Source organism: Rhopalosiphum padi, chromosome 4, assembly GCF_020882245.1.
Source record: "Rhopalosiphum padi isolate XX-2018 chromosome 4, ASM2088224v1, whole genome shotgun sequence".
Taxonomy (NCBI): Eukaryota; Metazoa; Arthropoda; class Insecta; order Hemiptera; family Aphididae; genus Rhopalosiphum; species Rhopalosiphum padi.
Window position 1 is genome coordinate 45,105,811 of NC_083600.1, and position 17,970 is coordinate 45,123,780.

At 27.3% G+C, this 17,970-nt stretch overlaps 3 protein-coding genes across 3 annotated transcripts in view; 1 reads left to right on the top strand and 2 right to left on the bottom strand.

The window, feature by feature from the left end:
- LOC132929584 (ATP-dependent RNA helicase DDX54) overlaps nt 1-17,970 on the top strand; it is a 142,311-nt gene that overhangs the window by 84,122 nt on the left and 40,219 nt on the right. The window lies entirely within an intron of this gene.
- LOC132930719 (acetyl-coenzyme A transporter 1-like) lies at nt 3,080-11,021 on the bottom strand. Its single transcript, XM_060996743.1, has 9 exons — nt 9,748-11,021; nt 9,508-9,634; nt 7,561-7,720; nt 7,332-7,486; nt 6,071-6,261; nt 5,244-5,431; nt 4,802-4,928; nt 4,361-4,576; nt 3,080-3,575 (listed from the first exon to the last, which is right to left on the bottom strand). Exons 1-9 carry the CDS (start codon nt 9,964-9,966, stop codon nt 3,354-3,356), a joined length of 1,605 nt encoding a protein of 534 aa, XP_060852726.1. The 5' UTR covers nt 9,967-11,021; the 3' UTR covers nt 3,080-3,353.
- Nucleotides 11,246-17,834, bottom strand: LOC132930720 (acetyl-coenzyme A transporter 1-like). Its single transcript, XM_060996745.1, has 10 exons — nt 16,839-17,834; nt 16,105-16,337; nt 15,866-15,992; nt 15,016-15,175; nt 14,787-14,941; nt 14,264-14,454; nt 13,437-13,624; nt 12,997-13,123; nt 12,544-12,759; nt 11,246-11,665 (listed from the first exon to the last, which is right to left on the bottom strand). Exons 2-10 carry the CDS (start codon nt 16,321-16,323, stop codon nt 11,444-11,446), a joined length of 1,605 nt encoding a protein of 534 aa, XP_060852728.1. The 5' UTR covers nt 16,324-16,337; nt 16,839-17,834; the 3' UTR covers nt 11,246-11,443.

A 17,970-nucleotide genomic window follows, 5' to 3' on the forward strand; every position in this document is an offset into this window, starting at 1 on the left:
TAATCGCACTCCAGATGGAGGCAACTGCTGTTTATGTTGCTGGTCGCAATAACAACATTCGTTAGGCCAGCCGACCTGCCACTTCTCCTGACGTGTTTCTCACTAATTCACTACGACTCGTCTCTACGGGTCATCAATCGTGATGATGCTCGACGATATACTTTCACGAACGACTGGTGTCTGTGGGCGGCGTAATTTGGTGGGTCGTGGGTGAGAGTGTTGTCTTCCGATTCGTACGTCGTCCTGTATCGGTCAATGTGATGAGCCGGGAGGGGCGGTGCTATGCGAAACGTCGACGTGTAGTAGATCGCTGTGTTACAATCTCTTATTTACCTCCATTTAAGGGGGTAACCGCGGTCTGTGGTGCTGGTCGCTATTACACTATTCATAACAGCCGACCTGCCACTTCTCCTAACGTGACCACCGAAACCGCCAGAGTGTCTAGCATGCGTGCACCTGAGTAAATGACGCTCGCGATCACGTCACGCCGCAGTCGGTGTCCGCAGAACAGGCAAGGTGACTTGCCGTCTGCACCGGTCATCGATCGACGATTTTTCGCGTACGACAGCGAACGGTGTTCGGCGGTTCGGTCTGTATAATATAATTTATTATTATTTAATACACCAAATCATTATATTATACTAATATCATTGTGTTATGATTTGTTTGACGGCAACAGTGACGGCGCATTCGAGTATTCGACTATTGGTGTACTACCTACGTCAACATAATTTGGTATTCTGTCGCGGAAAATAACTCTATATAATGTTACAGTGGCCAACAGATGGCCAGACGGATGATTTTATTAATGAGCATACATAATAACGACTTAATAATATATACATATAAAAAAATATTTCAGAGTATACGTTGTAATGCATTAAAATGCTCAATCGTTAATCAATATTCATCAATCAATAACTTAATTTGTAAAACAAAAAAATATTTCATTACCTATCTGTAATTTTGTATTTTGTATCTATGATAAATGGGACTCTAGTCCTTGTTTTTCGTGCTGATATGGAGCATTTAGATTACGTTTTCATTTTCAACCGTTGATTAAAATATACTTTTAAATAAACAACAAAAATAAAATTATAACGAACCCCAATGTTTGCATAAAATCATAACTAATAATATATTATTAAACATTTTTAATACTGTGTTGGCTATACATTTTATTATAATAATAAAATAAACATATTATTATTTGTTATGTTTACACCGATTTTGTATACATTATGTAAAATGTAAATTTTTAATTAATAGAATTCGTTTATTCATATTGGTATTAATATTTAGACAGTGAAGATTGTTTTAACTATATCCAATAAGTTTTTAACTTTTTTTAATCTAAGTTGTTATATGTATAGTGTTTAAATAAGATAATGTCAATTAATTTTTTTTTCTACAAATACAGAAAAACACCAGTGCGGTTAAGTAATATGCATACACCTTATACTCAGATCTATGGTAATATAAAACAATTAAGATGCAGCTTGCAGGTCGTATGCTATTTTGTCTACCTAGTTTCTTAGGCTCTATTTTAATGCCGTCAAAATTATTTTATAATTATTGTAAATATCATTAGCTATAAAAGTATACATGGCTTTAGAATAAGTAAACTATAAAAGACATAATTAATTAAAACTTTCTACTCCTTCTAAGAATACAAAAATAATTAGAAGAATCAGAAACTAAAATAAAGTGAAGTCATTTATTGATAGCTGGTAAAAGATTAAATTTCATTCAAAAACCAAATCCTCTAGTTAAGATTCCAAACAGTAGAACATAGAAAAGTATATGACGCCGTATTTAGACTTTTATTTAGTATATCCGGACCGGTAGATGACACAATAGACGCCGCAGGTAAAATGTACCGTAAGACCAACCTTGGTAATCGTAGTAAATATTAGAACTCATAGTCGTTACTCTACAGTTATAAATCAGAAACTTCACATTAAGCTATAATCAATAAATATTTAAGTATGCTTCTATATTTTTATAAGTAGACTAAGTAAAGTAATACACAGTCTAAAAAAGCTGAAATATCGTTGAATATTCAATATAAAATCTATGAAATATGCTATTTTAAATATCTGGTGAAATATTAAAATTGCTGTGGTTAATTACAACAAGAAATCTCTATTCCAAAACAACAATAATTATACTGCAAATTTAATTTTAAAATATTCAATTTAATTTTCTTCATAAAAGAAAATAAAACAAAATTAACGGCATATAAAACTTCAAATATTGCTTGTATGGTAACGTCTATAAGGACTTTGGTGCAAATAAAGTGTCATTTTAACCAATTTTAATTTGGAATATAAATTTATTGAAACCATTTGTTTTTTTGTTTATTATTATTTGTTACTGTTAAATTGTTAAGCAATATTCTCATTAATTATCCCGATATAAATACATTAAAAAATACATAAAATCCATAAACGAATATTGATCATTAACAGTAAATGACTTGGTGGTGAAAAATGTGGGTAAAGTTGACGCTGTATTTGAACGTGTGGATTAGGCCTTAACGGGGATACCACAATAAAAAAAACGCGCCACGTGCAATACCTCAAGCTTTTAAACGGCATCCATTCAAAGGAGTCGTTTTATGTGCTAAGGTGGTGAGGAAACTTGCACATAACTGACATAACACCTTTATACTTGACCAATAAATTAACTATTATGTTATATATTATTTACATAAATACACGTAATGTGTATTTAGTAATACTTTGATTGCATGTCCATAATACATTTATAATATTTGTTAATATACACATAAAATCTTGAACAGTTAAAACTTTGATGTGTCTCAATGGTAAATATATTCTGTTTGGAATATTCTATAAAATAATATAAAAAACAGTGGTCGAAAAAAAAGTATTAAAACGTTATGCATGGCTACACACAGTATTTGTAGTATAGTAGGTACTCAATAAGATGAAATTAATTTTATGTTTAGAAATATTTTTAAAAAGGTCAATATTTTAGTAAACATAAGTAGAAATTGGAGTGTGAGTAGTAGAAAACATTAAACACATTTATTTTTATTATTTGTGCAATTTATTATTATATGTTCATATTTAACAATTAATTAAATTTAGTCAATTTATTTAATAAAAATGAAGATTAAATTAAACACTTTAAAAGTAAGTAGAAACAATTCAATATCTTTTAAAAATAAATAATTTTTCTTAAGCTAAGGACAAGTATAATCAACGATAACTTAATTAATTAACAATAAAAAATTAACATAGATAAACTAGGATTAACTAAGATCAAATATTAAAAAGCAAAACCATTATTGGTTGACTTATTATAGTTTAGCAAGGTAATACATTTCACTGTGTATTTTCAACCATTGTGTATTCAGTTGTTTCATTTTTCTTCACTTTATTTTTTTTTACATTGACCATCCAATGAGAAGGGCTCTTTACTTGGAGTTTTTTAAGAGTACCTCTGAAAATATAGTACCATCCGATTCCAAACAATATACAAAGAGCCGATTCTACGTAATAGCCGTTAACTGTTACAATGCAACTACTTCCATTTGTTATACACGTCTGTAATAAAAAAAAAGGTGGAAAAGTAGGTATCGATCTTCTGTATAGTAGAGATAGAGAGTAAGTCACTATAATGTTGTGTTAATTTTGAAAGGTATCATTGTAAACGAAAAACGATTCTGAACGGAGTTAATATGTCAATCTAGGCTAATTAGTAAGATGTTTTATATTATTGCATGTATTTAAATTATAATGTATAGTTATTTTACACGATTTCGTAAAAAACTAAATTTCATACGCTCATAACATTTTTTCTACTTATGGATAACTTATGGATTTAACCATCAGTATAAATCACAAAAATTTTGAACTTCAAATTTCCTTGCAAAGTTTCACGATATTTATATATTTCATAAACATTTTTATAAACAAGAGTTGTGATTATTTTTTTTCACTACGATTAGTACAACTTATAATTAATCTTGTATTAAATTTAAAGATTTATTGAAAAGCCAATTATCGGCATTTAAAAAAATCGAAAATTCCAATTGTCTATAAATAGATCAAAATAAATAATTGTTGAAAACTAAATGAATTTTTCCTTTCAAAATGTGCTGAAGTAAAAAATCAAAGTATTGTTTGTACTTCAAAACGAGATGACAGTAACAAAAATAAAAAATTTTTTTTAAAAAAACACATCATTGTAAAATCAATACATTCATCACTTCGTTCAGAACCTAAAAACCAATTAATAGTAAATTATTTATTAATAACAAACAAATTGTACAGTGTTATTATTATTTGTATTTGTTTTATCTTTAATAAGTTATGAATGAATGTCTTACGTTGTTTTGACTTGATGTAGAACAATTGTTATTATAATTTAATGGGCATTCTTTGAATGTTAAAAAATCTATCATTGAAATCGCTAGTGAAGTCGATGAAGATGTTCCCAAATTAGAAAACGTATTCAATAATGTCATATATGTACCACCAAAACGAGGATCACTTATACGATTAAATAAAGCTAATTTAGACACTTTCATAGTCATGCCTAGAATCTATAAAATATAAAAAATTATACGATTGAACATTAAGTAAATATGAATTGATACCTTTTTTTTAAGGAAATATGAAGTAATAATTTTATAAAAAACTTAAAATTTTCTTCATACGGTTTTTCTCATTCATTCTTAAATTTTAAAAATTACAAATTGGTAAAAATGAATTATAACATAATATTTCCTTTATGTGAAATAAAATAATATTTAATTTTGTTAACTTACGTTATTTATTATGAATAATAATGCTAAAACTGCATAATAATATATTGGAAAACCTATATTTTCATAAGTTGTAAGGAACTTCGTTGTATAATATATAAATATAACAAACGTAATGTTCCAAAGTAATCTGAAATAAAAAGTTAATAAAATTTAAACAAAAAACATACTATACTGTATACAGCATGGGTAGTTTAAAAAAAATATTACGCAAATCTGTAATTCAATTTTTAATTAGCTGATGTAATAGGTTGAAGATTCAAACATCACAACAGTATCAAATCAATGTGTTTGAATCTGTTGTCTTTGATAAATATCTACTCTTATATTTTTATTTATAAAATGGGAAGGTATCAAGAGTTATGACAACTTTTGAATTTTATAAAACAAAGTCATAGTAAAAATAATATGTATTAGGAGAATTCGGTTTATAAAATATATTTACCTGGCGGGTGTTACTTTTAAGAATACGCTCATTGGTTTAGGTCCCGAAGTGTATTTTGATATAATGATCGGAGTAATAATGTTTACAATGTACGTTGATGAGTTTATTACCATAATATTGTCTTTTGGTACTCCTGTTTTAATGAGTTTTAAAATCAATAAATTTTGTTCAGTTGTAGCGAATCCAATCTATAATAATTTGTTAAAATTAATAAAAATTTACAATAATAAAACTATACGTGTATTTCCCAGTTGATTGCATAACAAAAACGTAAACATACACCAATTCTATACTTACATTAGCTATTAGAATATTATAGGTAGATTAATTATTGTAAGTATGGTAATACCTTATACCAGTGTTTCTCAACTGGTGCTCTGCGGAACCTAAAGGTTCCGTCAGCCGGCGCCAAGGGTTCCGTGAGAAATTTGAAAAAATATAAATTAATTAACAATATTTTTGAATGGAATTATGCTTCTAACATAGAATAGCTCTAACAATTATTTGGGGGTTCAACAAAACGTTAAAGCTCTTGTAAAGGTTTCGGGAGTAAAACAAGTTGGGAAACACTGCCTTATACCAATACCGGCAATACCTAATGAGATTCATATTAATAAGATATATTAGGTATATTTAATCCGAGCAAACCACAACAATTAAATTATAATTCAATGTCTTTAAACTTGTAACTTATAATTTTTAATAAATAAAAGTATACCATTTTTTGGAAGCCACAATATTAATCTAGTGGCTTAGTCTGAAATCTAGAGATACTATTTATGTAGTCTAATTACGTAAGTGATCAAACCCTTAAATAAAAAATTTACCTCTGCTGTCAACAATGCAGTCAGCAATACCCGGATACTAGGTTTTTTTAAAATATCCCATATAAGTAGATAACTTTGAATAACGTTGAGCTTTATGTAGTTTTCCTCTGACCTGTATTCTTTTTCTTTTTTGAAGATCAAAATCAATGTTGTTATTAAAATAAAAAGAACGGCCAAACAGTAAAATAAATCTGTATAAATTTAAAAATTTACTGTGAAATTTCTGTAAAATTAATTATAACTAATCATACTGATTAGAAATTATAAATATCAATTATACAAACTATAATAATTTTGGTAACTAAAGGGGGGAGTTTGACATTTTTACAAATTTAAATTATATTGGAAATAAATTAAATATATTTAATATGAAGAATAAATTATAAAGATAAAATCAATTATTTCAGGCATTTAATACATGGGTAAGTTAATTATAGTTTGTTAAATGCTGTATAACCAACTAAAATTGGTATGTTAGTTATAAATTCAAGTTGAGTATACATTAATATTTTTGGCTATTAATATTTTCATTATCTATACTTTTCGAGTCTAGTTTAGAATAGAAAAGGAAAAACATAAAAGTTTATATTAGATTTTATAAATGTTTTAATTATTCCAATTAGATTCTTTAACTTTTATTCGTTTAACATAATAAGTCAAGTGACGTGACTATTGTTATACGTATTATAATATAATGTGCATAAAGTACAACAACGGAAGATGACTATTCCATATTACAAAATAAATATGAATCAGTTAGGATTAAATTTTTTAAACTTTAATATTATGTTTAAAATAATTATAGCAAAAACTGATGGATTTATATATATATATATATATATGTATATGTATGATCAAATACACGTAAATATATATATTTCGTGAGTGAGTGTAAATTGTTTCGTTAAATCTATTCTCACTGATGTTAAAACTTAACAAAATCAAAGTGTTTAATTTTGAATTATGATTACTATATAATTATTATGAACCGTTTAATTCAATTATTTAAATAATAAGATTTTGTAATATATAAAGAAATATACATTATGAATGTTTCATACAGTACAATAAGTATACTCGTATATTGTGCTATAAGATTAATTACATGAAAACGTGAAGAAAATGCTACAATTCAATCTCACCAATTTTTTTTCTGTCTTTATTTATTTTTTACTTATTTCTTAAAAATGCACATTTATCAATCATTAATGAATAATAACATGAGATTTTCTTTATGATAGGTGTTATTCTATTTACTTACATTCCTTGGTCACTATTCCACCTGTATCCGGTGTAAATCGTAAGTACTTGTTACAAAAATTTTCTGATGTGAACAAAACGAGAAATAAGGAGCCCATCATTATGCCCAGTGGTGCGCCTACTGCATTGCAAGTTGATGCATACACCACGTTATTCCTATATTACATAAAAATCCAATTAATTTTAATATTTATATTTAAATTATTAAAAGAAGTAACAATGGTACAAACTTTTTTAGCATTGTTAGTGCCCAACCGTCGACAACTATGTCTTGCGTGACTACCAAGATTTGAACGAAGAAAACTGCGTAAAACAATTTCAATACGTCTGGCTTTTCCGTTTCTGGTAACCATTCGTTAATATTATTGCCTATATAAATGAAACATCCTCCTGTTCAACACAAACAGTCTCAATACATAAGGCATTACACTCCACTGCTTGAATTTGTTTGTTTTAATCATCATTTATAGTTTTTTAATGTGATATTATTTCAAAAACTTCAAAAAATAATAGTATTACACTTTAATTTGAAATACTGAATAAAAATAATTTAATTTTGTGTTAAATAAGTTATTTTCTGCCTTAAATAACAATCGTGCTTATAATAGATTATAAAAAAATAGATATTTAAGGCATGTACAATACATTTATACATAATATATGTCAGAGTATGTGATTTTATACATTAAAATAACATTATTTTGATGTAAATAACAATAGTTACTTAACAACTTAGTAGTTGTCGTGGTCCATACTAAAAAATGTTATCTTAATGGAATTTGATATGTAGTATAATAGCCGCAGTAGCTAGAATCACGGACTAAGATATATATAATATCTACTTTAGATTTTTCCCGTGTCTAACTTCAGTCACTAGTTATGTTTAATAAAATGCTTAGTGAAGCTTACTACTTTTGTACTTTATTGTAACTACCTATATTGTAGGAAATATGTTTGTCAGTCTTTCATGATACACATAAGATCGACATTGTTATATCATCGTTACGTGTTAAAATATTGGTAAATGTTGTGTTATATTTTTTTGAGTGAGACTATTTTAACACAATATACTATTATTTTACTATTATTATATTACTATTTTCAATATGGATGAACTTGAAATCGAAAACAAATTTAACATTATTAATAAAATACTTAATAAGAACAAATTTCCAACTGTAAGACGAAGTGTAAAACGAAAAAAATGCACCTAGTAGTTCAGAAATTATGCATTTAGAAATATTATAGTTCATTATCATGTTCATACAATTAATAAATTGGACGATGCCTGTTTCCACCAAAAATGTATTTTTCCTTTTTCCGCCAAAGTCCGTTTTCACCAAATACTATAATGACCACTTGTTCATCAAAATAACTATATACTACGCTTATAAAAAAACCTAGAACATATTTTCCAAATATTTACATACCTATTACCTATATAATTAATAAAAAATATCGGACATTTATTAACGCTGTTTGTCTGCCCTAATATTTACTAAATCTCGATTGTAATAGTTCAAATAACAATAATTATTCGGGTTTGATCAAACTATTTTGTGTATACCTGATTTTACCAGTGTTTGTACTTTTACCGTAACATACACATGAAATAAGCAAATAATTTATTACTTACAAAATATTATTTTCTTGAATGAAATTTTGAAGGTTTATGTCTGCTATCGATTAGTTTCTTATATTGTTAAATCTTAACATTTGGAAAACAAATTTTAATAAATTCTGTATTTTAAACTTTTTAAAACTTACTCTACTGATTTTAAAATAAGAAGATTAAAGTTTAAACATTTACTTCTTTTTCAAAAGGATTTATTTAAATGCGTTTAAAATATAGCTTAAAAAATTATAATCCATTAGAATAAACGTACGTAACTAAAGAAATTGTAACCTTATATCCGTAACCTAAATTAAGTTCTGTTTCATTCCAGACATAAATATTTCGATTTCCATGATTATAATTTATTATATACGTATATATTTTTTTTATAATTCATGGTTATAATTAATATCAGCATTATTTATTTAAAATATTCATTTTATAAAACTGTACCAGCTGTAGCTACTAAATAATATAAAAATTATGTTATTAAAAGAAAAAAAGGTCTCTATAAATATTATGAATTATAATATTTCTTATGACAAACCAATGACACACATACCAATTAAATATTGAACAGGTATTAGCCAAGATTTTCGTCTTCCCATTTTTTGTATACAGAACGCATCTACTAAAGGTGCCCAGATCATTTTCAAGCTATATGACCATGTAACTATACTAAAAAGAGCCTGAAACAAAAAAAAAGTCTTTGGTACTCCAATGCAGTACAAAATTTCATCGACAACATTCATTCGGAAACGCAAAAATTTAACAATTATTGAAATTAAGTCATAATTTATACCTGATCTTTATAAGTTATGTGTTTGTTGGCTTGCATTATTATCATCACTCCTTTATAGAGACCGAAACCTGCTATGCCTTGCATTGTATAAAGCACTAACAATATAAAAATGTTATGCCAATCACCTTTCAAATTCGGAACATCGGCCGAATTCGAATCATCGGCTACTGTCAATGCTGAAAGATGTTCTTGTTCATCTTCTACTTGTGGTACCGTCATGCTTACTGTTTAGATTCACTATTCACTCACTGCACGCAAAACACTCAAAAACTAACTAGGACAAAAGAATAATAAAAACGTATTGTATTTATACCGACAACGAAACAAACGGGTTATACCTACTCATTAAATTCTATACTAAAATATTCAAAACTGTCTGTATAATCCGATGATTTGCACCATGGCGACTAAGTATTTTATGCCAAAAAATTACCTATCAAAATAATCAAACACGTTGGGCTGGGAGCGTATACATAATACATTATATAAGAGCCCGGTTATCTTATTATTTCGTGTGCGTATTCAGTATAATTCCTATACCACTATATCGTATAGTATATATGTTACGGCTAAAGTCCGAATTAAGCTAATGTGCATATTATCCAATTTCGGATTTTAGCCGTGAATAAAAACTATTAGGAAATGGAGTATGTATACATTACCCGGCTAAAGTAACTTTAGCCATTGTGTTATGGCTAATGTAAAATATTATTAATAAATTCATAATATATAATATTTTATTTCAATAAAATGAATTAATATAAGTTAACAATTAAATATTAAACTATAATTGATGCAATATGAACTTTATTTCTATTTATTAGATAACATTATTTTTATTATTTATTTAAACATGGTAAACTTTGATGACATTTAGAATTGCATAAAAACAGTGAGTGGCGTCATTTCAATTTTTTTTTTAATATTACGCATGGTTTATATATAGCAGGCCATTTAAGTGCAAGACACTATCAACTATACAGGCCAATTAATTTATAATCATGGGCCAAATTACTACAATACCTCTCCGGTGATGACCCATCCAAATTTAGTGTCCTGCAAACATAGCGACCCTGTGCTTAGCCGAACACGTCTAGATTCCAGTATGTCGAAAAAGACTATAATATTTGTTAATATACACTTAATATCTTGAACAGTTAAAACTTTGATGTGTCTCAATGATATTTATTTTCTAATTGGAAATAATATAAAAAACAGTGGTCGAAAAAAATGTATTAAAACGTTATGCATGGCTACGCACAGTATTTGTAGTATAGTAGGTACTCAATAAGATGAAATTAATTTTATGTTTAGAAATATTTTTAAAAAGGTCAATATTTTAGTAAACTTAAGTAGAAATTGGAGTGTGAGTAGTAGAAAACATTAATCACATTTTTTTATTATTTATGCAATTTATGATTATACTATTCATATTTAACAAAACAATTAAATAAACTAAGTCAATTTATTATAAAAAAATGAAGATTAAATTAAACACTTTATAAGTAAGTAGAGACAATTTAATATCGTTTAATAATAAATTATTTATCTTAACTTAGCACAAGTATAATCGACGATAACTAAATTAATTAACAATACAAAATTAACATAGATAAACTAGGATTACCTAAGATGAAATATTAAAAAGCAAAACTATTATTGATTGACCTAATATAGTTTAGCAAGGTAATACATTTCACTGTGTATTTTCAACCATTGTGTACTCAGTTGTTTCATTTTTCTTCACTTTATTATTTTTTACATTGACCATCCAATGAGAAGGGCTCTTTACTTGAAGTTTTTTAAGAGTACCTCTGAAAATATAGTACCATCCGATTCCAAACAATATACAAAGAGCCGATTCTACGTAATAGCCGTTAACTGTTACAATGCAACTACTCCCATTTGTTATACACGTCTGTAATAGAAAAAAGATGGGAAAATGGGTATCGGTCTGCTGTATATTAGAGATGGAGAGTAGGTCACTATATTGATGTATTAAATTTGAATGCAATGACAGGTATCATTGTATTAGAAAAACGATTATGAACGGAGTTAATTTGTCAATCTAGGCTAATTAGTAAGATATTTTATATTATTGCATGTATTTAAATTGTAATGTATCATTATTTTACACGATTTCGTAAAAAACTAAATTTCATACGCTCATAACATGTTTCTATATTGATGCTAGGTTTTTTTTTTAAAGATACGTGAAGGACAACTTATGGATAACCTTGTTTTAGGTTTTTTAACCATCAGTATAAATCACAAAAATTTTATGAATTTTTAACTTCAAAATTCCTTGCAAATTTTTACGATATTAATATATTTCAAAAACATTTGAACTTTAAATGTTTATAATCAAAAATTGTTAATATTTTTTTTACTACGATTAGTACAACTTATAATAAATCTTGTATTAAATTTAAAGATTTTTTAGAAAGCCAAATATCAGCATTAAAAGAAAAAAAATTTAGAAAAATCGAAAATTTTAATTGTCTATAAAAAGTTCAAAATAAATAATTGTTGATAACTAAATGAATTTTCCCATTCAAAGAAATGCTGAAGTCAAAAATCAAAGTATTCTTTGTACTTCAAAAAAAGATGACAGACACAAAAATAAAAAATAAATTTTTAAAAAACAGATCATTGTAAAATAAATACATTCATCACTCCGTTCAGAATCTAAAAATCAATTAATAGTAAATTAGTTATAAATAACAAATAAATTGTACAGTGTTATTATTATTTGTATTCGTTTTATCTTTAATAAGTTATGAATGAATGTCTTACGTTGTTTTGATTTGATGTAGAACAATTGTTATCATAATTTAATGGACATTCTTTGAATGTTAAAAAATCTATCATTGAAATCGCTAGTGAAGTCGATGAAAACGTTCCCAAATAAGAAAACGTATTCAATAATGTCATATATGTACCACCAAAACGAGGATCACTTATACGATTGAATAAAGCAAATTTAGACACTTTCATAGTCATGCCTAGAATCTATAAAATATAAAAAATTATACGATTGAACATTAAGTAAATATGAATTGATACCTTTTTTTAAGGAAATATTAATTTAAAATATGTAGTTATAATTTTATAATAAACTTAAAATTTTCTTCATAAGGTTTTTCTCATTCATTCTTAAATTTTAAAAATTACTAATTGGTAAAAATTAATTTTAACATAATATTTCCTTTATATGAAATCAAATATTATTTTATTTTGTTAACTCACGTTATTTATTATGAATAATATTGCTAAAACTGCATAATAATATATTGGAAAACCTATATTTTCATAAGTTGTAAGGAATTTTGTTGTATAATATATAAATATAACAAACGTAATGTTCCAAATTAATCTGAAATAAATAGTAAATAACATTTAAACAAAAAACATACTATACTGTATACAGAATGGGTAGTTTAAAAAAAATATTACGCATATCTGTAATTCAATTTTTAATTAGCTGATGTAATAGGTTGAAGATTCAAACATCACAACAGAATCAAATCAATGTATTAGAATCTGTTGTCTTTGATAAATATCTATTCGTATATTTTTATTTATAACATGGGAAGATATCAAGCGTTATGACAACTTTTGAATTTTATAAAACAAAGTCATAGTAAAAATAATATGTATTAGCAGAATTCGGTGTAAAATATTTTTACCTGGCGGGTGTTACTTTTAAGAATACGCTCATTGGTTTAGGTCCCGAAGTGTATTTTGATATAATGATCGGAGTAATAATGTTTACAATGTACGTTGATGAGTTTATTACCATAATATTGTGTTTTGGTACTCCTGTTTCAATGAGTTTTAAAATCAACAAACTTTGTTCAGTTGTAGCGAATCCAATCTGTAATAATTTGTTAAAATTAATAAAAATTTACAATAATAAAACTATACGTGTATTTCCCAGTTGATTGCATAACAAAAACGTAAACATACACCAATTCTATACTTACATTAGCTATTAGAATATTATAGGTAGATTAAATATTTTAAGTATGGTAATACCTTATACCAGTGTTTCTCAACTGGTGTTCTGCGGAACCTAAAGGTTCCGTCAGCCGGCGCCAAGGGTTCCGTGAGAAATTTGAAAAAATATAAATTAATTAATAATATTTTTGAATGGAATTATGCTTCTAACATAGAATAGCTCTAACAATTATTTGGGGGTTCAACAAAACGTTAAAGCTCTTGTAAAGGTTTCGGGAGTAAAACAAGTTGGGAAACACTGCCTTATACCAATACCGGCAATACCTAATGAGATTCATATTAATAAGATATATTAGGTGTATTTAATCCGAGCAAACCACAACAATTAAATTATAATCCAATGTCTTTAAAATTGTAACTTATAATTTTTAATAAATAAAAGTATACCATTTTTTCGAAGCCACAATATTAATCTAGTGGCTTAGTCTGAAATCTAGAGATACTATTTATGTGGTCTAGTTACGTAAGTGATCAAACCCTTAAATAAAAAATTTACCTCCGCTGTCAACAATGCAGTCATCAATACCCGGATACTAGGTTTTTTTAAAATATCCCATATAAGTAGATAACTTTGAATAACGTTGAGCTTTATGTAGTTTTCCTCTGACCTGTATTCTTTTTCTTTTTTGAAGATCAAAATCAATGTTGTTATTAAAATAAAAAGAACGGCCAAACAGTAAAATAAATCTGTATAAATTTAAAAATTTACTGTGAAATTTCTGTAAAATTTATTATAACTAATCATACTGATTAGAAATTATAAATATCAATAATACAAACTATAATAATTTGGGTAATTAAAGGGGGGAGTTTCATACAGTACAATAAGTATACTCGTATATTGTGCTATAAGATTAATTACATGAAAACGTGAAGAAAATGCTACAATTCAATCTCACCAATTTTTTTTTCTGTCTTTATTTATTTTTTACTTATTTCTTAAAAATGCACATTTATCAATCATTAATGAATAATAACATGCGATTTTCTTTATGATAGGTGTTATTGTATTTACTTACATTCCTTGGTCAATATTCCACCTGTAACCGGTGTAAATCGTAAGTACTTGTTACAAAAATTTTCTGATGTGAACAAAACGAGAAAAAAGGAGCCCATCATTATGCCCAGTGGTGCGCCAACTCCATTGCAAGTTGATGCATACACTACGTTATTCCTATATTAAATAAAAATCAAATTAATTTTAATATTTATATTTGAATTATTTAAATAAGTAACAATGGTACAAACTTCTTTAGCATTGTTAGTGCCCAACCGTCGACAACTATGTCTTGTGTGGCTACCAAAATTTGAACGAAGAAAAACGCGTAAAACAATTTCAATACGTCTGGCTTTTCCGTTTCTGGTAACCATTCGTTAATATTATTGCCTATATAAATGAAACATCCTCCTGTTCAACACAAACAGTCTCAATACATAAGACATCACACTCCACTGCTTGAATTTGTTTGTTTTAATCATCATTTATAGTTTTTTAATGTGATATTATTTCAATAACTTCAAAAAATAATAGTATTACACTTTAATTTGAAATACTGAATAACCAATAATTTAATTTTGTGTTAAATAAGTTATTCTCCACCTTAAATAACAATCGTGCCTATAATAGATCATAAATATATAGATATTTAAGATATGTACAATACATTTATATATAATGTATGTTATAGTATGTGATTTTATACATCAAAATAACATTATTTTGATGTAAATAACAATAGTTACTTAACAACTTAGTATTTGTCGTGGTCCATAGTAAAAAATTTTATCTTAATGGTATTTGATATGAAGTATAATTAGAATAAACGTACGTAACTAAAGAAATTGTAACCTTATATCCGTAACCTAAATTAAGTGCTGTTTTATTCCAGACATAAATATATCGATTTCCATGATTATAATATATTATATACGTTTTTTTTATAATTCATGGTTATAATTAATATCATCATTATTTATTTAAAATATTCATTTTATAAAACTGTACTAGCTTTAGCTACTAAATAATATAAAAATTATGTTAGTAAAAGAAAAATGTTCTATATAAATATTTTTTATGACAAACTATTGGCACACATACCAATTAAATATTGAACAGGTATTAGCCAAGATTTTCGTCTTCCCATTTTTTGTATACAGAACGCATCTACTAAAGGTGCCCAGATCATTTTCAAGCTATATGACCATGTAACTATACTAAAAAGAGCCTGAAACAAAAAAAAAGTCTTTGGTACTCCAATGCAGTACAAAATTTCATCGACAACATTTATTCGGAAACGAAAATTTTAACAATTATTAAATTTAAGTCATTATTTATACCTGATCTTTATAAGTTATGTGTTTGTTGGTTTGCATAAGTATCGCCACTCCTGTATAGAAACCTAGACCTGCTATGCCTTGCATTGTATACAGCACTAACAATATAAAAATGTTATGCCAATCACCTTTCAAATTCGGAACATCGGCCGAATTCGAATCATCGGCTACTGTCAATGCTGAATGATGTTCTTGTTCATCTTCTACTTGTGGCACCGTCATATGGCAATCTGTGCCTGTAGATTTAACACTAATAATTAATTTTTGCGTTTAAAATAAAAATAATAAAAATGCGGCGAATTGCGGATCATTAATCATGTATCAAAAAAAAAATTTGCGACTATGTTGGGCTGCATCTGTGAGCGCGAGAATAAGAAAAACAATACTGAATGAATAATAATTATAAGCCTATGGACAAACACGTTAAAGAGACGGCGGCCGATGAATTTAAAATTAACACATTATATTATTCACAGTTTCAACGATATTAACTAATATGAAAATGTGTGTGTTTGTTGGTGGGCGGCGGCAATAATAAAATGCTATAAGTGCTCATCACACGTTCATTAACAATAATCACCCGACAATACTTATGGTTTAGAAGTTATAAATTCTAATTACGCTGGGAGTTTTTTATTAGTAGAAGTCTGGGTTTGACCAAATATGAATATAATTATGTTATTATAATATTTTAATCTAAAATAAACCTATTGCTATTGTATAATGTTGTGTATTACTTATATGCGAGTTATATGTGTAGTGAGCCAAACAGCAATGGGATATGCCGTGGTTAAATAAATAGAGTTATGTAAAAACTTTAAAATTTGAATTAATGGATAAATTAATAAATGTGTAAATTAGTTTAAGAACAAATAATTAGCAAATTAGACTAAGTCGAGATGAATTATTCATAGCGTCGAGTGACGTGAAGGTGCTTGTGCTGGCTCTGGTAGATCACGTCTGACGGGGTCCTCCTCAGGGCCCCCTTATATAGTCAGTTTCCCCCTTCCTACTATTCCTCTGTCCCTTCTGGTCAAAGGATGTGACTCATTTGTAGTTCACGAGCTATTTACGCAGTTTAGGATTCTGCGAATGTGCGATGATCTAATTAGATATGTGACAGGATGTGGCCTTTCTGCTCATGTCCAAATATGGTATTCTTCGTTATATTGGTACTGCATAGTTTATTGTAACCAAGGCGATTCATTCTCCTAGAGGGATTAATATTCTAATATTATTCATAATTTATAGCTGGTGTATTTCAGTAAACCAGGTCCCTTTAGCATATTCTTATTGATAATCGTAGTTTTCTTAGTTTTTTGTTGGCACCAGTTGCGATATGAATTCGGGTGTTTTGTCTCACTAATTGTTTTTTAAGACCAATGTTAACATCAAAAGAATATGATTAATGTTGTCTATAGTTATTACTATAGAGTGTAGAGGGTTTTATTATATTGTATAATTATTATTATCTAAGTCGTCAGAGCACTTAGCATATGCATAACGTACAAAAACTTAAAATAACGAAAAAAAAAACGTTTTAATACCGATCGCTGTCCATAGACGATCGTAATATGATCACATCCAAAAATATGATATTGAATAAATATCGTATGGGTACGCGTAGATACATTATATTTTTCGAATGCGCGAAAAGCGTACCTATATCGTAAACATACCGACCTATAGAAACGAAGAAAAACATAAGAGCGCTGACATGGTGCGTTCAAGTCTATAATATAAGAAACACAACATTTTGTGTGCCACATATAAGTGAAAATCGGAAAATGAGCAATAGAAAACATTAAACACACTATTATTTTATTGTTTGTACTATTTTTGTTCTTACTGTTTATAATAAATCATTAT